This window comes from Suncus etruscus, chromosome 7 (genome assembly GCF_024139225.1).
Source record: "Suncus etruscus isolate mSunEtr1 chromosome 7, mSunEtr1.pri.cur, whole genome shotgun sequence".
NCBI classification, from domain to species: Eukaryota; Metazoa; Chordata; class Mammalia; order Eulipotyphla; family Soricidae; genus Suncus; species Suncus etruscus.
The window spans coordinates 50,273,652-50,299,759 of NC_064854.1; the positions used below are offsets into that span (position 1 = coordinate 50,273,652).

General features: G+C 36.2%; 1 protein-coding gene across 1 annotated transcript in view; it reads left to right on the forward strand.

The window, feature by feature from the left end:
- The window catches only part of SDCCAG8 (SHH signaling and ciliogenesis regulator SDCCAG8), a 103,028-nt gene that overhangs the window by 35,409 nt on the left and 41,511 nt on the right, over positions 1-26,108 (forward strand). The window contains 5 exon segments of the mRNA XM_049777565.1: positions 545-733; positions 7,082-7,220; positions 10,563-10,715; positions 19,571-19,705; positions 21,625-21,741. Coding sequence (XP_049633522.1) covers positions 545-733; positions 7,082-7,220; positions 10,563-10,715; positions 19,571-19,705; positions 21,625-21,741 — 733 coding nt within the window.

Below are 26,108 nucleotides of genomic sequence, written 5' to 3' on the forward strand. Positions count from 1 at the left end.
AAATTTTAGGATTTGTACTTGGTTTATATTTTTGATTCTGTCAGTAATGTTATTTAAGACAATTGCATCTTGTAGAAGGAAACTTACTCAGAGGCTGAGTTTTATTTTTGTTTTTATTTGGGGCTCTATTTCAACGGTGCACAGGAATTGCTTCCAGTGATGCTTTGAGGATCATGTGCTAGGAATTAAGCCTCAAACTCCTCTATACAAAACCTATGCTCAACATTTTGAACCATCTCTCTGATCTACTAGATTAATGTACTTAGAGGTACATTAATCTATATTAAAATTATAAATAAACTGATATAATTTATTATGTTAGATAATTATTAAATTTCAAAATAATATATTTATAACAAACAAAATTATAAATTAATATTTATAATTATGTATGATATTTAAGTTATTCATTGAAAATGAGAATAAGGTTTATGGTATATCATATAAATACTCATCAGTTATAGTATTTTTCACTTTGATGCTATATTAATAAACAGTGTAGTTTTACTTTCTCATCTGCTGTAACATTTTCTTATCTTTTTAGAGTAAATTTAGCTGAATATCAGGAAGACTGTGAAGAATATAAACAGCAATTAAAGCATAAAGACTCTATTCTTGTTGATAAGGTTTCTAGACATATTGGTGGTCTTTGTTTGAAATGTGCTCAGCATGAAGCTGTTCTTTCCCAAACCCATAATAATGTTCATTTGCTCACCATTCAAAGACTAAACAAGTAAGTATATTTCTACATGTAAAATCTTTTTAACATTGAAAAATTTGTCCTTAAAAGGATATTGTGGTAGATGAATAACTTGCAGGAATTCCAGGTTTGAACCCTAGCAATTCATAGTCTCCCCCAACCCAGTGTAGTCTTTTCTTAATTTCACTTTATTTTTAAAGTGAAAGAATTTAATTAGACATTCTTTAGAATTCTTTCATTATTATAACCCTGTAATTTTAAATCCATTACCAGTCTTCCTGGGTTTTGTTTTGTTTGTTTTTTATTTTGTTTCCAGAGCTAAGATTGAATCCGAGGCCTTATAAATGAAAGGTAAGTATTCCACCAACCTTAACATCCTCCACTATATTTTTTCCTAACACTATTTTTAACAAACTGAGTTTGAGAGTGATTGCTATATCTTAAACTTCCCTGTTATAGTTTAAATATGTTGTTGTAATGGCATGCCTATTATAATGTTATAAATCCAAGGAAGAATGACATTCTCCTATGTCTTAATTTTCTCATCCTCTTACCATATGCTATTCTTTTCCTGGCTTTTTCTTTCTTTTATAATGTGTGTGCATTGATCAACTACTATGTTTTGTTTATTTCTATCCCTGACTTACAGTAAAAGGACTCAGCCTATGACAGGCACTCAGTAATTGCTATTCATATAAAATGTCATTTTGACATTGATGTGTAGCAGTCAGTGGTTCACTGGTTGGAATTAGTATGGAGAAATAGAAGGACAGTTGTATCAAATTTGCATTATGTTTTTACCTTCACTTCTCTGTTCTCTGAGTCAGGAAATACGTTTTGTGACTGGCACATGCCATGGGGATTTTTACCTGGTAGCTAGAGCTTTTGAGCCAAAATGTCTAAATTAATAATCAAATTCTAGTCCTAAATCACTGTAACCTTTTGAAAATAATTTAACTGCTCATGCCTCAATTTTCCTTTTTTTTTTTTTTTTTTTTGGTTTTTGGGCCACACCCAGCGGTGCTCAGGGGTTGCTCCTGGCTATCTGTTCAGAAATAGCTTCTGACAGGCACGGGGGACCATATGGGACACCGGGATTCAAACCAACCATTTTTGGTCCTGGGTCGGCTGCTTGCAAGGCAAATGCTGCTGGGCTATTTCTCTGGCCCCTCAATTTTCCTTTTCTATCCTCTCCATTCTGTGAAGCCAACTCACATCTCTAGCCAAATTTGTTCATTTTAAAAATAGATCTAAAAGTATCTTACTGATATAGTTATATTTTCATATAAAATGAAAGAATACCTATATAATTCTGTATTGTCACAACTAAGTGTTCCACAGTTAATTTTTTTTTAATGTTTAAATGGAGGTTGTCTAGAACACTCTTGTCCCCAGAGTATTTATTGTGAATGAAAAAAATTGAGTGGAAGAGCAGAAAAACAGTTGTGAAATAATGGAGGACAGGAAATAAGGGGACTCAGGTACATTGGTGGTATTAAGAAAAGACAAAATTAAATATCTCAGTTATGATATCAACACAGTGGAATCATGAGATCCAAGTTTAACACCCAAACTTAAAAATGGGCCAGTTGTGGTCTCTGTATCTTGGTCATCTTTCCTTTGAGGTCCAGAAGCTTCTTAATTTATGTAGTCCTATTTCTTTATCTTTGCTTCTACTTGCTTGGTCATTGGTGTTTTATCTTTGAAGATATATTTAGACTCAATGTGATGAAATGTTCTGCCTAAGTTTTCCTCTATGTACCTTATGATTTCAAGAATGATATCAATGTCTTTAATTCATAATTCATTTTGATTTTACCTTTGTGCATGGTGTTAGAGGTCTGAGTTCAGTTTCTTATAAATAGCTGACTAGCAGCACCTGCTGAAGAGGCTTGCCTTGTTCCACTTCATATTCTTTGCTCCTTTATCAAAAACTAATGTATGATATACCTCTGGATCTGTCTCAGGATATTCAATTCTATTCCACTAATGTGATGATCTATCTGAATGTCAATCTGTGTTTTGTTTGTTTGTTTGTTTCTTTGTTTCTGTTTTGTTTTGGGATACACCTGGCAGCTCTGAGGCATCATTTCTACCTCTGAGCTCTGAAATTACTCCTGGCAAGCTTAGGAGGCAATATGGAATGCCAGGGATTGAACCAGGGTCTGCCACATGCAAGGCAAGCACCCTATCTGCTGTGCTATCACTCCACCCTAAAACTATGCCATTTTAATTGCTATTGTTTTGTAGTACAGTTTGAAATTGGGAAAGGTGATTCCCCCCCCACCAACCTTTTTTTTTTTGGGGGGGGCCACACCCGGCGGTGCTCAGGGGTTTCTCCTGGCTGTCTGCTCAGAAATAGCTCCTGGCAGGCACGGGGGACCATATGGGACACCGGGATTTGAACCAACCACCTTTTGTCCTCTATCGGCTGCTTGCAAGGCAAACGCCGCTGTGCTATCTCTCCGGGCCCACCAACCTTTTTTACCCAAGGGTTTCTCTAGACATTAATGGACATTTATTTTTGCATATAAATTTCAGATGTGTTTGATCTGTTTCTTTTTAAAATGCTATAGGTATCCTAATAGAAACTGAATTGAATTTGTACAATTATTTTGTTAGTATTTCAGTTTTAATGATGCTGATCTTCTCAATCCTCTCAATCCGTTAGCATAGGATGACCATAGCATTAGATGGGATTTTATTTCTTGAAGTAATTAATGTTTTGTAGTTTTCTTTGTAAAGGACTTTCATCTCTTTAGTTAAATTTATTCCAGTATACTTGATTTTCTGAGGCACAATTATGAATGGGATTGCTTTTATAATGTATCTTTCCTCTTTTTCTTTGTTTGCATATAGGAAAGCCATGGACTTTTGCATGGCAATTTTATAGCCTGCCACTTAACTTTCAAGATCTATGTTTCTAGAAGCTTTTTTACATAGTTCAGGGTTTTCTTTTTTGTTTTGTTTTGTTTTTTGGGTCACACCCGTAAGTGCTCAGGGGTTACTCCTGGCTCTACGAAATCCCAGAAATCACTCCTGGCAGGTTCAGGGGACCATATGGAATACCAGGATTTGAACCACTGTCTTTCTGCATGCAAGGCAAATGTCCTAACTCCATGCTATCTCTCCAGCCCCAGTTTAGGGTTTTCTAAGTCTGGTATGATATCATCTGAAAATAAAGCTTGAATTATTCCCTTCCTATTTTGATGCCTTTGACATCTTTTCCTTGCCTAATTGTCATAGCAGGTACTTCTAGTACTGTATTGAATAGAAGTGGCTAGAGTGACTACACTTGTCTTATGCCTGATTTTAGAGGGAAGGCTTTTATTTTTTTTCTCCATTGATTATGTTTTCTGTGGGCTTATGGTAAATGCATTTGACTATATTTTTTTCACGAATAGGTGTTGTATCTTAGCAAATGCTTTCTCTGCATCTACTGATATAATCATATTTTCTTTTTTCTTTTTTTTATTTTTTATTTTTGTTTGTTTTTGGGTCACACCTGGCAGTGCTCAGGGGTTTCTCCTGGCTCTATGCTGAGAAACCACTCCTGGTAGGCTCAGGGGACCATATGGGATGCCGGGATTCGAACCACCGACCTTCTGCATGCAAGGCAAACACCTTACCTCCATGCTATCTCTCCAGCCCCTTTATTTTTCTTTTATTGATGTAGTGTAGTATGTTGATTGACTTGTGTGTGTAAACTATCCTTACATTTTCAGCATAAAAACTACTTGTTCATGTTGTATGTTATTGTTTTTTTTGTTTGTTTTTTGGTTTATTGATGGATAATATTTGCTACTCTTTTTTCTCATAATTGGTACATTTTGACTTAATGTTGAAAGATTGTCATGGACCTTTCTTTTAGTAGAAATTTGTTGTATTTGTTGAGTTTGTTTTGCCTTAAAATAGCTCTTTCAGTTCTGTTTTTAAAGTTGGTTTTGAGTCTGTGAAGTTCCTGAAATATTGTTTATTGTGAAATTGAGTCATTCTTTCAAATCTGAATGAGAGTCAAGCTTGGTAAAATATTATTGGTGAGGAGTTTATTTCTTTGAGGTATTTTTATTATTATATTTTGCCATTGTCTTTGAACTCAAAGCCTCTTATTTGAAAAGCCTGTGTATATCTTAACCACACTCATTTGAATGAAATTTCCTTCTTTAATCTTGCTGCTTCAGTATTCTATATCTTTGGTTTTTGTCATTCTGACTACGATGTATCTTGGAGTACTTTTATTTAAATTTCTGTCTCAGAAATGATGCCTTTGACTGTTGCTTCTATTGTCAAGATTGCATTCCTGGCATTATAGAATCCCAATTGTTTTTATGATGTTCTTCTTTAATTCATTCCACAATTCTCTCCTCAGCTGTTTATTTATTTTGATGGCATTTTCCTAACTTTTCTTCCTATCTACAGTTTATCTGTATCTCAGCTTGAGTTCACTGAGTGTATCCTCGTTGGCTATTACTCTGCAGGTGAGGCATTTCAGTGAGTTTTTTCATTTTACCTACCATGTTTTATAGTTATATCATTTCTACTTGTAGTATCCTCATTTTTGCTCATATTCTCTTGTGTATTAGTGACATTTTCCCATTGTTTCTTTGACTTCCTTAAAAATAATCAACATTTTCCCCATAAAGTTCTTATTAGAGAGTTTATGTAGCTGAATAGCACTAAGTAGGTTTTCAGGTCTACCATCATCATTCACTAAGTGTGGTGGAGTTCAATTTTGCTTACCCATATGGACTTTTGCAATCTAGAGGTGTTATTTATGTGTTGTGTGGATATATGACCAGAGTTAAGTTGTCAATGAGATATTAAAAAATAAAGAAATGTGTGACTGCATTGTTGCCTCACACATTGCACACATTGCAGTTTCCTGATCTGGGGACAAGATGATTAATTCTAAGTGCTGCTTCCCAGCTATTTCCTAGATGCCTTGAGTTAGTGAGCACAGGGCCTTTTAAGGCCTTGTCATTTTAGGGTTTTCAAGGACCTTCCAAGGACTTCAAGGATAGAGCTGGGTCTGATTCAGGTACCTGTATAGTCTGCCTGTATAATCTGAGTGCAAGATGGCGAGTTCTAAGTGCAACTTCTGAGCTACTTCCTAGGTACTTTTAGTTCACAGGACCAGATAACACAAATTACCTGTACTATGGGATATATGTACTATTCTGTTGAAACTCATTAGCCATCCTAAATATTCTTGCTTGGAAGTCTTACCTGAAAGTTTATAGAGCTGGTTAATACTAGTTGAGGGTTTTTTTGCTACTATCTTCCCTCACTAAGTCTGGTAAGGACCTTCACTGTTTCTCCATTGCATTTGTTCCAGTCTGGAAAGTGAGTCTTTCTAACTAATTCACCACCCATTTCCTTTACGTTCACCATGGATCTTTCTGGGATAAACTGCTGTTCTCTTTTCTGTCAAAGCTATTACAGCCAAACATTTTTGCTGTTTGTTACTAGTTGTTATATGCAAGGGTTTCAGATGGCTTTCAATGTATTGGCTCTTCCTTTAATCTAGCTGTAATTTTTGGTGTTATGATTCTTAATTCCATAGTTACCTTTGTGATTGCGCGTGTGTGTGTATTTGTGTGCGCGCGAGAGTAAATAGGTGATTGGAACTAGTATTACATTAATGTTAGTATTATTTTTATTTTTTGGCAATACACACTGAGTTCAGTATAAGAGTCCATTGTTGGGGAAAATAGAAAAAACTTTGGCCTAAAAACAAGGTGTACCATGATGTATCCTGCAATAAGACCACCTACAGACACTAGGCATACTAAGTGTCTAACCCAAAATCTTTCTCATGGTCTATCTCAGGCTTCTTTAATTAGAGATATTGGTTTTTTTCATAGTTCCTATGTTGAAGTCAGGGTATCATGAAGCATCCCCTGGTTTCATCTCACCATCAGGTGGCAGGACAGCACCCTGAAAGCAAATTATTGCTGTATTTAAGTCATCAGGGTGTCATATGAACCCACCGTGGAGCAAGTCAGTGCCAAGGCAAGCATTCAGGCCTTCCCCAGTAGTTCAGTTCCTGGTGCTGGTGCAGAAAACCATGCCCATTTCTTTCTGTTTTCCCCAACTTTTGCTGTCCTATGCAAGAAACTGCCACCCTTTTTTTTTGTACACAAGCTCACAATAAGTTATTATTCGACATAGAGGCCACTCTACCTTTAATATTCATGACATCTTTGACTGCTCTATCATCCCATTGCCATATGAGAAAAGAGGATCTTCTGTAGGGTGACCTGTGGTGTGTGCTTATTTGGCCCAAACTTATTTTTCTTCTGATACATATTTATTTTTTTATTCTGATCTACTAATACTAAATCATTTTTTGTGGATTTTTGTGTATGTGTGTGCTGACAGGGAAAGAGACGACTTAATATCTGCACTAGTTTCAATAAGGAGCAGCTTAACAGATGTGCAGCGAAGAGAAGCAAGTTCTTATGAGCAGGTGAAACAAGCTGTTCAAATGACCGAGGAAGCCAATTTCGAAAAAACTAAGGCAAGTATTTACCACCAAATCAGCTATATTTAATCTTAATAATAGTAACAGTTAATATTTAGTTATCAGGTAGTTTGCTAGACCCTCTGAATGATAGGTTACTGTTAATTCTTCACTATACTCGGGAACTTCAGCTCAATCTCAACATTTTATTAAATATAAGGCCACTCAACTTTATTAATTCTCATCACAGTGATTATCTTAATAATTTGATTGTATACAGATCATCTTATTACACTATTTGGTCCTGTTTTCATACCCAGTGTATATACTTATATTGAAACTTATTTTCATTTTTCTTTTTTTGGTTTTTGGGCCACACCCGGCATTGCTCAGGGGTTACCCCTGGCTGTCTGCTCAGATATAGCTCCTGGCAGGCATGGGGGACCATATGGGACACCGGGATTCGAACCAACCACCTTTGATCCTGGATCGGCTGCTTGCAAGGCAAACACCGCTGTGCTATCTCTCCAGGCCCTCATTTTTCTAATATACTTCATTTCTTTAAGCACTCATCATTCTTTGTCCCAAACTGTAACTGTCCTTTGATTTTAAAACTTCCATTGTCATTCATTTAAACTCATCTGATTATGATAGAGAAATAAATATTCACTTCAGTTCTTACAGGTCTATGTTTGGTATTTATTTTCAGTTTATACATCTCTTCAAATCATTGTGTCTCGTCTCTCTTGAGGTTTTTAAAAAGGTAATTTTGGGGCTGGAGAGATAGCCTGGAGGTAAGGCATTTGCTTTGCAAGCAAAAGGACAGTGGTTCAAATCCTGGCATCCTATATCGTAGAGCCAGGAGTAACCCCTGAGCACTGCCAGGTGTGACCCAAAATCCAAAAACCAAAAAAAAAAAAAAAAAGAAGAAGAAGTTGTTGCTGGTCTGGTTTCTTTGTTTTCTCTCTTTTTTTCTTTCTTTTTTCTCTTTTTCCATAGTTGATGGTTTTGGTTTTTGGCTTATTATGTGTTTATTTTTGTAATCTTGTGATACTCCCTTATTGTTTTTTGTTTCTGGTTGGTCTTGTTTTACTACCTTTTTCTTCTTTTTTCCTTTCTTCTTCTAAATGGATATTTATAACACCTAGATGGACTCCTAGTTTTTCTCATTTTTTGTTTGCCTTTTTTTTTCTTTTTTTCTTTTTCCCTTCTTCCCCCAGACGGTACCAAGGCCAGACAGTTGAAAGTTCATTTGGTGGAAATAAAAACTGATCAGACATGAATACCAAATCTAAAGTCAATGACAACAGAATCAATACCCAATCTACAACAAGCTGTACAAGGGGGAAAAGTTGCACTAGCATTATGGGGGTAAAGGAGGGAGTTATGGGATGCATGCTGGGAACAGGGGTGGAGAGAGGACAACACTGGTGGTGGGAATGACCCTCACTTATTGTCACTATGTGCCTCAAATATTACTGTGAGAGAATTGTAATTCACTTTGACCACAATAAAATAAAAAATTAAAAATAGATATACCACAAAAAAAAAAAGAAAAGAAAAAGAGATTCCAATTACAGTTGAAATTTATATGGGGTAACAAACCCTTTCACTCCCCAAATAGCCAAAGCAATCCTAGGAAAAAGTAGGAGGTTTTCCTTTTCCCACCTCTAAGCTCTCTCCCAGTGGTGTTTGGAATTAGACATTGTAGTGCTAGACTCTGAACTCTGACCCTCCTACAAGGATAGCATATACCCTAGTTCTTTGAGCTATCTTCATAACCTCATTAAGTACATTTTTGATTATGTCAAAATGAGTTTCATTTATATGAGGGTGATTGAACTAAATATTGCCTTCATTGTATTTTATAACTAGATATATTTGTACTTGTAGAATGCAGTAAATATTTGTATGTTATTATATAATATTTCAAAATAGATACCCTGCATTTAATGACAAATATAGTATGTTATTTTTAGGTGTTTTCTGTTTATTTTAAAGTTTTCAATTTTGTATGTGTGGCCATACTAGTTAGCACTAAGGGCTTACATGGAGTCATTCCTGCCAGTTCTCAGGGGACCCCACATTGACCGCATAGCAAGTCAAGCACCCTATCCCCTTTATTATCTCTCTGACCCATAAAATTTTCAAATAAGTTTAATAATGATCAAATAAAAATTTAGTAAACTTAATAATTATATATTCTATGCAATATATACATAATATATTGATTTCTATAACATCACCTGGAAGCAATCCTCTACCAGGGAAGACCATACTGCTGCTCTGACATCAATCTACTCAAAAGAGTCTTCCTTTAACACTGAGAAGACTTAACAACAACAACAATGACCTGTTTACTAGACAGAGCTTTCTGCATTGCCCTTTAATTGTGAGTTGAAATTAGAAGACGCTCTGCACCATCCTTACTTCAATGTAGGATAAAAAGATTCCAGGATCTTCAATACAGAAACATGATACCAACAACAGAGACTGTGTGATAAATAAAACTGTATTGGCACCACAGACAATGACCTGAATTGGACAAACTAGTTTGCCTGGAGCCTAGAGTTGGTCTTATGCCAGGAAACTTCAGGGGTAGGATCTCCTTGTATTTAGGCCAAGGCTTTTCCTTTCCATGTCCCCCATATTTTGGTGGGCCTATGCAAACAATAATTGCCACCCTAACACCGTTTTTACTGTGCTCCTTAAAAAAAAAAAACTTAAAAAAAACCCACTTAAACTTTTGAGGTTAACTTAAACTAATATGCATGGGCATGGAAATGTAAAAAACTACTATGCCTTCAAGTTTAAGGAGTTACATAAACTTTATGGCTTTAGAATGGTTTGTGTACTACTAAGAAATGTTATAATGTACTACAATCTGGGGTCTTGAGGGACAAAATAATTGTACATGGGTTCTGTTTTATTTTTCTTAATGTTCTTTGTAAGTTCAAAATTAAGGTGTCAGCAGGGGGATTTATTCTGAGAACTCTGTTTTTGGGTGATTGTCCTTCCACTGTAACTTTACCTTGTCCTCTTCCTTTGCATCATTGTTCACATAATTAAAAATAAAGAAAAAAAAGTAAAATACTAGAAAACTTTTATTTTGTAGATTCCCTTTTCCAAAATTCTGTTTATTTGTGGCCCTGATCAAAATTCATTGTTTTTTCTTAATTAGATAACATAGCCTAATTTTAAAAATAGAAATTTTTAAATTGTAGTTTGTGAATAAAGATAATATTTGAATATTTTATATGAGTTAGTGGTATTGATTGACAAAAATACAAAAATTACTTTAATAATTTTGCAGCTAGTTTTTAACTATTTTAAAGGTAAAGTTTAATTCTTTTTTTTTTATACTTTAAGCTGGCATCTCACTTTGTCTTATTCTGACAGACTTTAATCCAGTGTGAGCAATTGAAGAATGAACTTGAGAAGCAGACAGAACGCCTTGAAAAAGAACTTGTGTCTCAGCAAGAGAAATGGACTTTTGAGAAAACGACAATTAAAAAGGAAATAACAAAAGAAAGGGATGACATGAGATTAAAGGTACTTAAAAATTCACTATGATTTAATTACAGAATACATTTTTTACCTTTTTTTGTTTGTTTTGTTTTTGTTTTTGAGTCACACCCGGCAGTGCTCGGGGTTACTCCTGGCTCTATGTTCAGAAATGTCTCCTGGCAGGCTCCAGGGACCATATGGGATGCCGGGATTCAAACCACCATCCTTCTGCGTCTAAAGCAAACGCCTTACCGCTGTGCTATCTCTCCGGCCCCATCACAATGATTTAATTACAGAATACATTGTATAATGATGTCACTTCAGTAAGCCAAAATTTATAAATGAATTTTAAATTGTAAAATCTTAGTCAGTGGGACTGGAGAGTTAGTATGGTGGGTAGGGTATTTGCCTTGCATGTGGCTAATCTAAAAGATTCTAGCAACTCATGTGTTTCCTCAGACTTGCCAGGGGATTATCTCTAAAGTTGATACAAGAGTAAAATTGGACAATATGAGGTTCATGTAGTTATAAATGAAACCATTTTTGGATTTTATTTGGATAAAGTAAACTAAATGTACCCAAATGCTCATAATTATGATATTGAACTAATAACTCATTCAGAAATTTTCACTTAGAATATACTGTAAGCAAGGCAATGTGAAATTGTGAACATAGATAAAACATATATTGTCCAGTGAGTCTTACACCTTATCTATGATCTACTCCCTTGTTTTTATCTGTCTTAAATACTGCCTATCAAAAGCCAACTGTAGTCAGGGAGAGAGACTGGCACAGATGATCTCTCTCACTTATGATATACAAAACATAATGTTGAAATGATAACAACAACCCAAAAACAATGTAAACAAATAACAAGAGAAATGGTATTCAGTAGGAAACAAGTCCCTTGAGGGGGCTGAATGATAGCATGGTATGGGGTTGGAAAGGTGAATGGAAATACCTATAGTGGAGGAAAATAATAAGGTGTTGTTTTTTAAAGATGGTAAAGTGTTATGTATGAAACCCTATCAGCAACAATATTTTAAACAGTGCAATGTTTATATATGTATATAAACATTTACATATGTTATATATGTATCTGTAAATATACATATATATAAATATAAATATATACAGTATATGCAAAGTCCCAAGGCCACCACGGATGCAGGGCAGCCAGCTTCAAGGCCCAAGGCTGCCAAGGCCGAATGCTGCAAGGCTGGAAGGGACCCATCAGGCCCAACTGCTGAGTATGGCCAAGAGCCCATACAGCGATGCCTGTTGTAGCAACTGCCCGCCTAGTACAGAGAGAGAAAAAGAGAGACAAAGAGAAACCAAGTTCAGTACACTTTTTATTTCTGGAGTTTGAGGCCTGCTACCACTGCCCCTAGTATTTCAGAGAGAGGGAGAGAGAGCTAGATGAAAATTCACCAACCAGAGGTAGCCAGGGGAGACCCTGGCACAAGAAAGAAAAGAGAATAGATACAAAGCAGGCAACATCTTTCCAATGCTTTATCTCTGGCCCTCCACGGACCATCAGGCACTGCTGTGGTCACTATCCTGGCCCCCCACAGTAGTCCAAGTTTTTCCTTTTATACTCAGCAAGACAAGGGGGCGTGTCCAGTGGGCATGCCAGCTTTAATAGTCATTACAGTGGGGGTATCCAAAAGCATATCCAGTTCAGCTGCCAGTGTGGGGGGTTATCCAACTGCTATATACATATATATGTATACGTATATTATATTTATATATATATATTTACCTTGTAGAATAGACTGGTTGGAAGCAAATGAGGGTGGGAGGCATTGATAGATGGAGATGAACACTGGGGATTGGTGTTGAACATTGTATGACTAAAATCCAATCATGCATAACTTTGTAATTTCATGGTGACTATATCAAAAAATAAAAATTTAAAAATTTCATTGTAGGTCACATCAACTATCTACCTTCTAGGTCACATCAACTATCTACCTTCTTAGCCCTGAAGGGTAATGTTAACTGGTGAAAATTTCAGAACTTTTAGTTCATTCATGCTCATTAATGTCTGTATTTCTTTTGATATTTTCATGTGCTCTTATATATTCCTCTTATTAATTCACCATTCAAAAGATAGTAATTGAAGGGGCTATAAATGGGCTAGTCTCAGAGCTAGTACAAGTTCTTCCATGAAGCTGAAGCTTATAGACCTAATGAGAGAGGTTGACTTAAACTAATATTTTCATAAATAAGCTTCTATGGGGGAATATACCACCTGTCTAAAATGCATCGACTCAGAGACTCAAATGTCATTAGGTTTTAATAGCTATTTAGTAATGATTTGTATGATTGGATGCACTTCATTATGCAGAATAAATAGTTGTGATCCCTAATGCAAGACTCTGCCTCATTTCTCTGTTGGTCAGGTACTTCTGAGCTCACTTTAGAGTTCAAGTGCCACCTAGCTTTCAGTTTTGGTTTTAAACTGTATTTCCTCATTCTTAGCCTTTGAGGCTAGATTGCATTTTTTTTTTTTTTTTTTTTTTTGGTTTTTGGGCCACACCCAGCGGTGCTCAGGGGTTACTCCTGGCTGTCTGCTCAGAAATAGTTCCTGGCAGGCACGGGGGACCATATGGGACACCGGGATTCGAACCAACCACCTTTGGTCCTGGATCGGCTACTTGCAAGGCAAACGCCGCTGTGCTATCTCTCCGGGCCCTAGATTGCATTTTTCAATGTTTTTTATTTAAAGAACCATGACTTACAAAATTATATCTGAGTTTTAAATATGCAATATTTCAACACCAAATCCCACCACCAGTGTCAACTTCCTTTGATTGGTATTCTCATGTTCCTCTCCTCCCACATTAATCCCTCCTGACCTCCCCACCTGCCACCTTGACAAGCACTTTACAAATTTCAGTGTTTTATATTATAGCTCATATTTTCAATGTTGCTGAGTCTGTATTTTGGATATGTATTATACAACTATCCCAGAACATCTACCTCCAACATAAAAACCTTCATTCAATAAGACATATGCATACCATTATTTAGTGTAGCACTTAGTACCAAGTGCTAACATATGCTAATATATGGCATCTTTAGACTCTAAGTGATCAATGACAATCAAATGGGTTATGAAGAGATGGCCTATATACGTGACAATGAAAATACATGCAGCTGCAAGGAACAATGGAATCATGAAATTTGTTACAATCTAGTTGGAAATCTATATATCATGTTTAGTGAAGTAAGCCAAAATAAATAGAACAACCAGAATGATCTCATTTATCTGTGGTATATAGAATAACTGGATAAGGAAATATCATATAGCAAAGAGTGGATGACTAGATCACCTTTGACCCCAGAACTTGGGGAGAAAAAGGACAGAAAAGGAAAGAAATAAAGGGCTAAGGAACAAGATGAGAATGGAAGTAATGGGGAAACTAGTTGGGGCTTTGATCATACAGGTGATGTGGAAAAATGGTATAGCAATATATCCAAAGTACAGACTCAAATAGTACAGGACATTTGCCTTGCACTTGACCAACCTAGATTTGATTCCTCACATCCCACATGGTCCCTGGAGTGCACCAAGACTAATTCCTGCATACAAACCAGGAGTAACTCCTCAGCACTACAACTAACTAAACAAAACATAAAACAGTAATCTTTAGCTGCTGTACTTTCATATCTATATCAATCATCCACATATAAGGTCATTGTGTTGGTATAAACTGTCAAGGGGACTATCTACTACCTTGGGCATTATTCATTCTTATTGTTTTTAATTATCATTGTGATAAAGACATTAATATAAGGTGTAGGTTTCCATGATCATATGTCTTAGGCAAATATAATCTTGTCTAGGTAGTCATGAAAATCTACTCAGAAAAAGACGATATGTAAGCCACTATGATTAAAATAAAAATTATATTTAATAATAAAAAAGAAAGAAAAAGAAAATGAATCTTGAGGGTTTGGAGTGAAGTTCAGTTATACAGGGTATGCCTTGAATGAATGAAGCCCTGGGTTTAATCCCCCACATAATAATTCCCAACAGTAATCCCCAGTGATTAAAAATGAGACATGAAAATGTTAAATACAGTGGACATATAAAAAGCTGAAGGAAAGAGACATGCAAATCTAGGAAAACTAAGCTTCCAAATTCACAGGCTTCAATCTTCGAGGTAGTCAGGGCACTTGAGCTTAGATAGTGAGGTACAGAACAGTGGGAAGTAAGTTTGGAGGTATAAAGGGACTAAAATAATGAGTTGATCTAAAAATCCCTGTAAAGGATTTTAAATCTTATTTTTTAAGTGGAAAAGCATGGAATAACTATAAATTGGTTGCCTTTATATAAAAGACCACTTCTTTTTACACTGATAATAATTTATGAATAATTTATGACTAAAGATGGTGAGAGAAATAAAATGTACTTTTGAATTAGTAAGCCATGACTAATTTTTTTAATCTCAAGGCTCTGCACTTATTAAATATGTATGCAGTGTCACTGCAATAGTTCAAGGTACTGAACTGTTGTATGCAGTCAATGATAGTTTAGTCTCACAGCACCTTGTTCCTGAGTATCACACTGGAGATCCCACATCTAACCATTGGATTAACCTGAGTAACCACGAGTTCTATGGGGCCTGAGCAGTACTGTATCCTTAGACTCTCACACTGAACCTCAGGTCAGGTTGACTTAGGATCACTGAAAGAACTCCCTAGGCTTACTCAGCATGTTTGGCATGGTCACCTGAGAATCATCAGGCAGTCCTAAAGGCCTCTGAGTATTGTTGGGGTGGTCCATGGTAATTGATGGCACTGCAGTACCCTCACTTTGAACACTGGTCAGATTGTCACTGGGAGAGTCCCTGGGCCTCCTGATCACTGCTTGGACCACTCCCCCTCAGACCCAAAATGATGTGAAGTTGAATCCAGTTTGTACTTTTTGTTTTGTTTTTGTTTTGAATCACATGCAGTCACATCCAGAGGTTTTTTCTGACTCGGCACTCAGAAATTACTCCAAGCAGGCTCAGGAAAGCATAAGGGTCATATGGGATATCTGGAATTAAATTCAGATCAGTCACATGCAAAGCAAATACCTTACCCACTGTGCTATCACTCCAGCCCAATTTTGCCTTTTTGTAATTTCAGAGGAGTAAAAGATGCAGTTGACCTAGTGATAGAATTGAATTAGATTAGTTTTGAATGATTACCTTATTTAATGCCTATTTTTGAATAGGCATTTAATAAATTTTAGTCTATTTTTAACATCCTTATTCTTAGGGAGGTAATTATTTTTAGTTTAGTTTTCTTGTTCTTTATTTTTTATTTGTTTATTTGTTTTTTTGTTTTTATACAATGCTTGGTAATGCTTGGGTTTTACTCCTAAGTTTACTTAGGGATCATTCCTGGCAGGGGAAGGAGTTGTATCATATCTGGTTCCAGGTATTGATCCCAGATTGTTTATGTTCAAGGAAAGCACCCTACCAATCACAGTTAACCTTTAGGTTGATTGACTTGTTGTCCAGGATGTTTCCTTTTATGGCTAGATGTCTAGAGTGGTAAATTGTGGTTTATAGGGCCTCAGGGTTTGCATAAGCTGAAGTAGAGGAGGGGCTCAAGCCCATAACCTTGTCTACCCACAGGCCCCAGGTGTTGCTAGTTTATCTTAACTTTTTTGTACATGCCCTGTTCCTGGAATTGGCTGTTTTGACCTAGTCCCTTCTGCCATATATCTGAGGCCTGTCATGACAGCATTTATGTCTAAAGTAAAGTCAGGGTTACAGAAGCAAAACAGCAGTAAATTCTATATCAAACTTGGTTCAAACTTAGATTGTAACACTTTATACCTTAACATTTATTATTCCACCATGAACAATCCTTGTGATTTTTATCAACTTAGTAATAGACGCATGGTGCACTGAGCCAATAAGCTTATTTGTTCACTCATTTGTCATATGTTCATCATCAACTCTTTCCCTCTTTCATATGAAGTATTTTTCAGTACTCTCAAGACTACTTTTGTATAGCAATTTCTATCGAGCTCTTTCATCAGGTGTGTCCTTGTCTCTTGCTTACCACTGTCAAAGTTTAAAAGAATAGCTGCACCAGAGGCAGGCAGAGGAGAGGATAGGAGGGAAACCTGGACATCAGTGGTGGGAAATGGGTACTGGAGAAGGGGGTATAAATTGTATGACAGCAACTCGATCATGGACAGCTTTGTAACCACAGTGTTTAAATCAAGTATTTAATTTTTAAAATGCTTTTTTGTTTTTGTTTTTTTGGGCTACACCCAGCTCAGAGGTTAGTCCTCACTCGGTGCTCTTGGGTCATTCCTAGTGGTGTTTGAATTACTATCGGAATCTAGGAATTGAACCTGTGCAAACACCCTATCTGTTGTGCTATAACTCATGCCTCAGTGTTACTTCTGTCTCTGCAGCGGATGTGGATAGAGAAACTCCTGCAGTGTACTATTGATTTCCAGATGGTGGACATGAGGAAAAATAGGTGTGACTAGCAGAGGGGAAGCCTTAGGAAGTAAGTGACATGAGGAAATAGGTAGGCAGTAGACAGAGAAAAGAAGTAATGGGTGGGTTCAGAGCGATAATATAACAGTGAGTCATTTGCTTTGTACCAGCAATCCAAGTTTAATCCTCAGCATCCCATATCATCCTCTGATCACCACCAAGAGTAATTCCTGTATACAGAACCAGGAGTAATTTCTGAGCACCATCAGGTGTGGTCCAAGATTAAAAACAAACAAAATAAAGAATATATGTATGTCAATATATGTATGTCAAAGGAAGAGAATCATGGAATAAGACTGATTTTACAATTCGCACTATATAAATGTGCTCAAAATTTAGTGAGTAAAATAAATGTCTGCACATTTCCTTCAAAAATCAGACCATGTTAATCTGTTTATCATAAGAATTATTTTTATATACATAAAGAACATAATTTTTGTAACTGTTAATTAAAATTTGTTATTGTCTGGTTAACAGAAGTTATATTAGCCATTCATAAGTTGGGTAGTTGCAATCTTGACTTTTGAAATTAACAATTAACTTAATATTTTATTTAATTTGATTAATTTAATATTTAATTCTTATCAAGTTAACTATAAATTTAGACTAATATGTATAAGGACAATTTATACTTTTATATTAGTAATATTTTAAATTCAAAGTAGATTTGTAGCCATTATTTTTTTGATAAGGGCATTTAGACAGCTATAAGTTAAATGTATAAGTTATCTCAGAAAACAGATTCATCAAGTGAAAATATACCTTCAAGGGTCATTATTTTAATATGCCAACTTTGTATTGTTTCAAAATTAATCTTAATTTTTGTTTTAAAAGAGTTTCTAGGACTAGAGTGAAAAGTACAGCAGTTAGGGTGCTTGCTTTGTATCATGATTACCTTGGTTTGCTTCTTCTCTGAGACCATCCAGGAGTATTAATATCATCCAGTACACAGAGCCAGGAGTAACACCTAAATACTGCTGGGTGTGTCCCCCCCAAAAAAAAACAGTTGTAGGTTGTAAACTGAATTCATATCCACATTAATAGTCTTAAATATATTTTAAATATTATTTCAAATTATTTATAAGATTAAAATTGAAAGATAGTCCTATTTTTTCTATGGTAAGGTAATCTTTCTGCATTCTAAAACTATTATAAAACATGAAATTTGAGGGGCCGGGCGGTGGCGCTAGAGGTAAGGTGTCTGCCTTGCTAGCGCTAGCCTAGGACGGACCGCGGTTCGATCCCCCGGTGTCCCATATGGTCCCCCAAGCCAGGAGCAACTTCTGAGCGCATAGCCAGGAGTAACCCCTGAGCGTCAACGGGTGTGGCCCAAAAACCAAAAAAAAAAAAAAAAACCATGAAATTTGAAAGAACTTAACTTTTTTTTGAACTTCCTGAAGTAAAATCAAATCTACCTGCAAACAAAATTATGAAGGTTATAGCTAAGGTCAACAAAGCATTTCAGACAATCAGAGAAGAAATACAAGACTCATATCCAGAAATTTTCAGCAAAGCCATTTGTTCTATTTATTTAACAGACATTTGGGTTCTTCTTGATGAACAGCTTTTATGTTTTTGAGGAACTTAGAGTATAATGAGGAAACAGATAAAAAGTGTGCTCAAAATATATATAGATATTGAGGTATGATTGAGATATATAAAGACTATTGTAGGAACAAATTTTAGGTAATCATGTTACTTATGCATAGACAGCAATCAATGAGACTGAATGCCAGCTATAGACTACAGTTATGGCTATCATAATGTATGTTGATTTAATATCAACACTGGTTATATGAAGGAGCTCTTATTTTTATGCCGGTATTAGTCAAAAAAAACCTGCTGAGAAGTAAGAAATTAATGGTTAAACAGAATTCTAAAGCAGGAAGAGAAATAACTAGATGAGGGTTTTTGGAGTTTTACCAATCAGATAAACTACAATCTCTTTAGTGTTGTGATAGGAAAATGGAATCAATTGTATACTATTAAGTATCTAAAGAAACATTCCTTTTCAGCTTTCCAAGTCAATCCTTTTTTGCTGGGTTCGGGGGAAGGTAATCATTATCTGATTCCTTAGTTCCTCTATTTCATGAAAGTTTATTCATAGCATCATTGGGTATCTGATATCTGAAGCTTTAGAATTTTACCCAAAATATTGATCTTAATCTTGTATGGTTTCTAATATTGGGATAAACTTCAGGGAATGAATAAGAAGTATCTATTTAAATCTTATATAGGTGAGTTGACAGGATAAAAAAAATGGGTATATTTCACAGAGAAGTGAAAAAGCCAGAAATAATGAAAACATACTGATTCAAAGAATTTTTAGCATTATTTTATAAAATATCATTTTTATTTAGGGATTTTATTTTCTTTTTATAGATGTTGGCACTGTCTGAGAATATTGCCCAATTGGAGGCTAATATTGAAAAGGTTACAAGAGAGAAGACTGAAGCTACTAATCAATTAGAAAAAACTCAAAAGAAGCTTGTTTCCCAGGAGGAGGAAAGTACAAAGGTACGCGAAGATATTTTAATAATTAAATACTTTCTGATTTTTTTTTCCCAATATGAAAAGTAGTTTGGTTTAGGAAACATTCGCCTAAGGACTCTGCTGGGTAAACATCACTGAAAAAAGCCACGTCTTATCCTTTTCACGTCCATTTTGTATGGCCCCTGTAAAATTTTTTGACTAATATATACCAAATGGCAAGCCCTTTGCTAGCTGCTTTGAAATCAAGCAGACAAATATGTTTTCACAACTATTAGAATTAAAAGTGGCTGAGAGAAACTTGTAAATAGACATTTTGTTACTGTTACTGAATAATTGATGACATATTTTTTAGGATCCAGGATCAGAACTTAGTATTAAAGGTCTTGTATGTTTTTATCATTGGTACTTCAGGGGCTACTCCTGGCTTATTGCTCAGGGTATACATAATCCTGGAATTGAATCCATGCATAACATGTGCATGAGCTCTTTAATCTATAACATTTGAATTTAGACTTGTTCATTTTTCAAAGTCATTTTACTGGAACATAGGAATTACAGTGGATTGGAAATATTCTAATATCTCATGTCTTGAAACTAATTACTTTTGAGGGTGTGGGGCTTGAGCCATTCATTGCAGATCTTGGAGCTTACTCCTATTTATGTGCACAGAGATCATTCCCAAGAGTTCTTAGTGAACTGAATAGAGCACTGAGTTTAAACTGGGGTTGGAAGGGCCAGAAAGATAGCACAGCAGTGGGGCGTTTGCCTTGCATGTGGCTGACCCCGGAGAGACCTGCTTGGATTCTGGCATTCCATATGTCTGCAGGTCTGCCAGCCTGCAGGGGCAACTTCTGAGTGCAGAGCCAGGAGAAACACCTGAGCACCGCTGGGTGTGGCCCAAAATTCAATGAATCAATCAATCAATAAGTAGTTTAAAACAATAAAATAAACTGGGGTTGATACTATACAGGGTAATTTCCTTAACTCCTGTACTCCAGCCCAAATTTCTTACTAAATTAGATAAATGATACAGGAACAAATATACTGTTTGTTCATATATGTTAAAATAATTGTATTCAAAAGTATATTTTCTCTTTATGATGAATGCTACAGTTATAATGGCATATCACTCTTGTAACTATGTAGTATAATGCAATTATACAATTGATGTCGTATCAGTAAATACTGTATACATATGTACAATATTGTCATTAATATTATTATATAGCTATTACATAGAAAGTTTCCTTATGAACTCCATTAAATGATATCCTATTTGATAATCCTTTAAAGAAAAACTATATAATGTTAATGGTAAATAACTTTGTGATATTTTAATCAATAATTTTACCTGACTAAATCTGAGGTGAATGTGATTTTGGTGATAATATGCAATTTAATCTATCTTATAGAAAAAAATCTTGGACATCCTGCTTACATTTTTTAATTATGTATTCTTTATCTGCAATTTTAAATTGTTTTCAACTTATGTATAGCCTCTATTTATTAACAGAATATATTGATTATTTTTTTTTTTGGTTTTTGGGCCACACCCGGTGACGCTCAGGGGTTACTCCTGGCTATGTGCTCAGAAGTTGCTCCTGGCTTGGGGGACCATATGGGACACCGGGGGATCGAACCACGGTCCGTCCAAGGCTAGTGCAGGCAAGGCAGGCACCTTACCTCTAGCGCCACCGCCCGGCCCCAATATATTGATTATTCTTATGGAATGGGTAGGGGGTGTAATAGGGTGGGATAGAATGAGATAGATAGGGTAGGGTACAGCGCAGGATAATATAGTAAAAGACGACTAAAATAGAAAAATGGCACTCTTAGAAAAGCACTGTTATATTCTAGAATATCCTTAAGGGGACACAAAATATCTAATTGTAGCCATCCAGTAGGTTCTTGCATCAATTGCTCTTGTTTTTATAATCCAACAGGTGTTTGGGGAAATGCAATATCAATTGAATAAAATAAAAATGGAAAAAGATGAGGCAGAAAAGGAACACAAAAAGCACAGAATAAAATTTAAAAGGGATCTTGATATTAAAAGTCAGGTAAGAGATGGCTTGCCCCAGAATGACTACAGCAATGAAATATATAATTAATATGCTTTTTTTTAAGTTTTGATGTGGTTTTACTTTATTTTGTTTTATTTTTGGTTTGGGGGCCACACCCGGCAGCTCTCAGGAATTACTTCTAGATCTGTGCTCAGAAATCGCTCTTAACAGGCTTGGGGGACCATATGGGGTACTGGGGATTGAACCAGGGTCCATCCCAGATCATCTGCATGTATAGCAAAAGCGCTCCTGTTGTGCTATCACTCTGACCCAGGTGTGGTTTTATTTTTAAGTAGTCATTTATTTCTACTTTATTGTTCCTTAAATACTGAAATGATTTAGTTTATTCTATTAAAGGTATTTCATTTATGGTTGCCTATAACTTTATAGATAATATGGTGAGACTATAACTGCATGCATATAAAATTCCAGTCTTGACAAGCCATAATTATATATTTGTATATGTGTATATATTTCTTACTAAAGTAAAAAATGTATTTTTATTTTATTTTAATTCTTAAGTGTTTTTATTGAGACCATTGTGAATTACAAGTCTTTCACAGTTGTATTTCAGGCATATAGTGACAATGAATTAGGACCATTTCACCATCAGTGTTGACCTCCCTCCACCAGAGTTGCCAGCATGCATCCTATACCTCCACCCTTAACCCCCTAAACTACTAATGTAACATGTCCCTTTTCTGTATAGCTTGTTATAGTTTGGGTCTCTTGATCTGTTGTTGTTGACTTTGGCTTGGGAACTTAGATCTGACCATTTATTTCCCCAGTCAATGCTTTTGAGACCAGTTGACCCCTGGGTTCCATCCACTATTTTTATCTCAATTTGTTGGAAGACCTAGAAACATGAGACAGAACATAGTATTCATGTTCTAAGGCTCTATGAAAAAGGTCAGGAATCTCTACCTAGAAGATATAAATAAAATTAAAAGAAGAAAAATAAAGGAGGGTAGTTGTGGCAAGTATTTTTATTTTTGTTTGTTTTTTGCATAGTACAGTAAATGTTGAGAAAATTAGAAGGAAATTCCCTTGGCCTTAGAGATACAGGATATCTCAACCCAGAAGCATACTTTCATAAGACTGAGTACAGGATCCAGGCATGTTAGTTGTCCTACCCCAACATCTTTCTTTATGGTCCCAGGAAAACTTCTGCTCCGTTGCAGTTGTCAGAATCAGTCTTCTGTAATTAGAGATCTAAGTTTCTGTACAGATCCTAGGAATAAGCCTAGGATAAAGTTTTTCTTTATGGTCCCAGGCATATTTTTTAATTTTTTAATTGGATTATCCTGAGATTCAGAATTAAAAAGTTAATGGTTGAGTTTTAGTTATACAATGTTCCAACATCCATCCCTTTACCAGTGTATGTTTCCTGCCACTAGTATTTCCAGTTTCCCTCCCATCAACACCCACAGCCTGCCTCTAAAGGTAGATACTTTTCTTTCTCTCTCTGTACAAAAAAAAACCACATGTAGATATTATGAAGTATTAAATGAAGTAAGCCAGAAAAAAAGGATAAACACAGAATAATATCACTTATATGTGATATTTAGTATAACTGCAGTGGTATAAATGGGAATTGTCTCAAACACCCTTGGCCCCAAAGTATAGTGAGAGAAGGACAGAAACTGAGTAGAAGAGGAGTAACACAAATATGAAAGGATGGGGACTAGGAGCCACACAGTCTCAGGTGTATTGGTAGTGTTAAAAAAAGGACAGAACTAAATATCCAAGCAAAGGCAACAATGGAATTAAGAGACCCAAACTTTAACAATCTAAACTTAAAATGGGTCTGTTATACTAGCAGGCTGAGGATATATGGGTGGTGTTGGATGCATTTGAGAACATTGGTAGAGGGAAGTGAACACTGGTAGTGGGATTGACCCTGAGTCATCTATGTCTAAAATCCAATTATGGGGGCTGGAGCATAGCATAGTGGTAGAGCTATGCTTGCATGAGGCTGACCCCAGAATGGACCTGGATTTGAGCCACAGCATCCCACATGTTCCCCTGAGCCAGGAGCGATTTCTGAGCGCGTAGCCAGAAGTATCCCCTTAACATTACCAGGTGTGGCCCACAAACCAAAAAAAAAAAATTCAAATCTGACTTAAGTCACTCAGTGTAATAGAATTTTTGGGGGGGGGCCACACCCAGCGGTGCTCAGGGGTTACTCCTGGCTATCTGCTCAGAAATAGCTCCTGGCAGGCACGGGGGACCATATGGGACACTGGGATTCGAACCAACCACCTTTGGTCCTGGATCGGCTGCTTGCAAGGCAAACGCAGCTGTGCTGTCTCTCCGGGCCCAGTGTAATAGATTTTATGTCCATCCATGTATAGGAAAATTGCATGACATCATCTTTCCTGATGACTGCATAATATTCCATTGTATGCATGTACCACAGTTTTTTTTAGCCATTTATCTGTTGAAGGGCTTCTTGGTTGTTTCCAGATACTGGTTAATAATGCTGCAATGAATATAGGTGTGAGGAAGGCATTTTTGTATTGCGTTTTTTTTATTTTTGTGGTATATCCCTTGGAGTGGTATAGCTGGATCATATGGGAGCTCAATTTCCAGTTTTTTTTTTTGGAGGAATCTTCATATTGTTTTCCATAAAGGCTGAACTAGATGGCATTCCCACCAGCGCTGAATGAGAGTTCCTTTCCCTCCACATCTCCACCAGCACTGATTGTTCTTGTTCTTTGTGATGTGTGCCAGTCTCTGTGGTGTGAGATGGTACCTCATTGTAGTTTTGATTTGCAACTCCTCAAGGATTAGTGATGTGGAGCATTTTTCATGTGCTTTTTGGCCATTTGTATTTCTTCTTTGCAAGATTGTCTGTTCATTCCTTCTTCCCATTTTTTGATGGAGTTACATGTCTTTATCTTGTTACATTCTGTTAGTTCCTTGTATATCTTAGATATTAGCCCTGTATCTGATGGGTATTGAGTGAATAGTTTCTCCCACTTTGTGGATGGCTTTTGTATCCACTATTTCCTTTGAGGTGCAAAACCTTTTCAGCTTAATATAGTCCCATCTTTTTTTAATCTATGTTTCCACTTGTTTGGAGAGTGCTGTTTCCTCCTTGAAGATGCTTTTAGTCTCAATGTCGTGGAGTATATAAGTTCTTCTATATACCTTATGGTTACGGGTCCGATATCAATGTCTTTAATCGATTTGAATTTGACCTTTGTACATGGTGGTAAATGGAGGTCTGAGTTTGCTTTTTTGCAAGTGGCTGATCAGTTGTCCCAAAAGTACTTGTTGAAAAGAGTTTCCTTGCTCTATTTTGCATTTCTTGCCCTTTTATCAAAGATTAATTGAGGATATGTCTGCGAAACATTCTCTGAATACTCAAGTCTATTCCATTGATCTGAGGGTTTATCTTTGTTCCAATACCATGCTTTTTTAATGACTATAGCTTTGTAATACAATTTCAAGTTGAGAAAGTGATGCCTCCCATATACCTTTTCCCAAGGGATATTCTAGCTATTCTCAGGTGTTTATTATTCCAAATGAATTTCAGGAATGTTTGACCCACTTCTTTGAAGACTGTCATGGGTTTCTTTAGAGGGATTGCATTAAATCTGTACATTGCTTTGGGGGAGTATTGCTATTTTAATGATGTTAATCCTCCAATCCATGAGCAGGATATGCTTCCCCATTTCCTTGTGTCCCTTTTTATTTCTTGAAGCAGGATTTTGTAGTTTTCTTTGTATAAGTCCTTCACCTCTTAGTTAAGTTGATGCCAAGATATTTGAGTTGGTGTGACAAGATTGTGAATGAGTTTTATTAATGTTTATTTCTTCTGTATCATTATTGATGTACAAGAAGGCCACTAATTTTGGGGTGGGCATACCCAGTCATGCTCAGGTTCTATTCCTATCTATGTACTCAGAAATTGCTCCTGGCTTGGGGGACCATATAGTGTGCTGGGGATGAACCAAAGTCCATCCTAGGTCAGTTGCATGCAAGGCTATTGACATACCACTGTGCAATAGCTGCGGTCCCAGGCTATTGAATTTTGCATGTTAATTATGTAGCCTGCCACTTTGCTATATGAATCTACTGTTTCTATAAGCTTTTTGGTAGAGTCGTTAGGGTTTTCTAAATATAGTACAATGTCATCTGCAAACAGTGAGAGCCTGACTTCTTCCTTTTCTATATGGGTGCCCTTGATATCTTTTTCTTGCCAAAGCACTATGGCAAAAACTTCCAGCACTATGTTAAATAGGAGTGGTGAGAGAGGGCGACCTTGTTTTGTACCAAATTTTAGAGGAAAGGCTTTTAGTTTATCTCAATTGAGAATAATATTTGCCATTGGCTTATGGTAGATCAGGAACACTCCC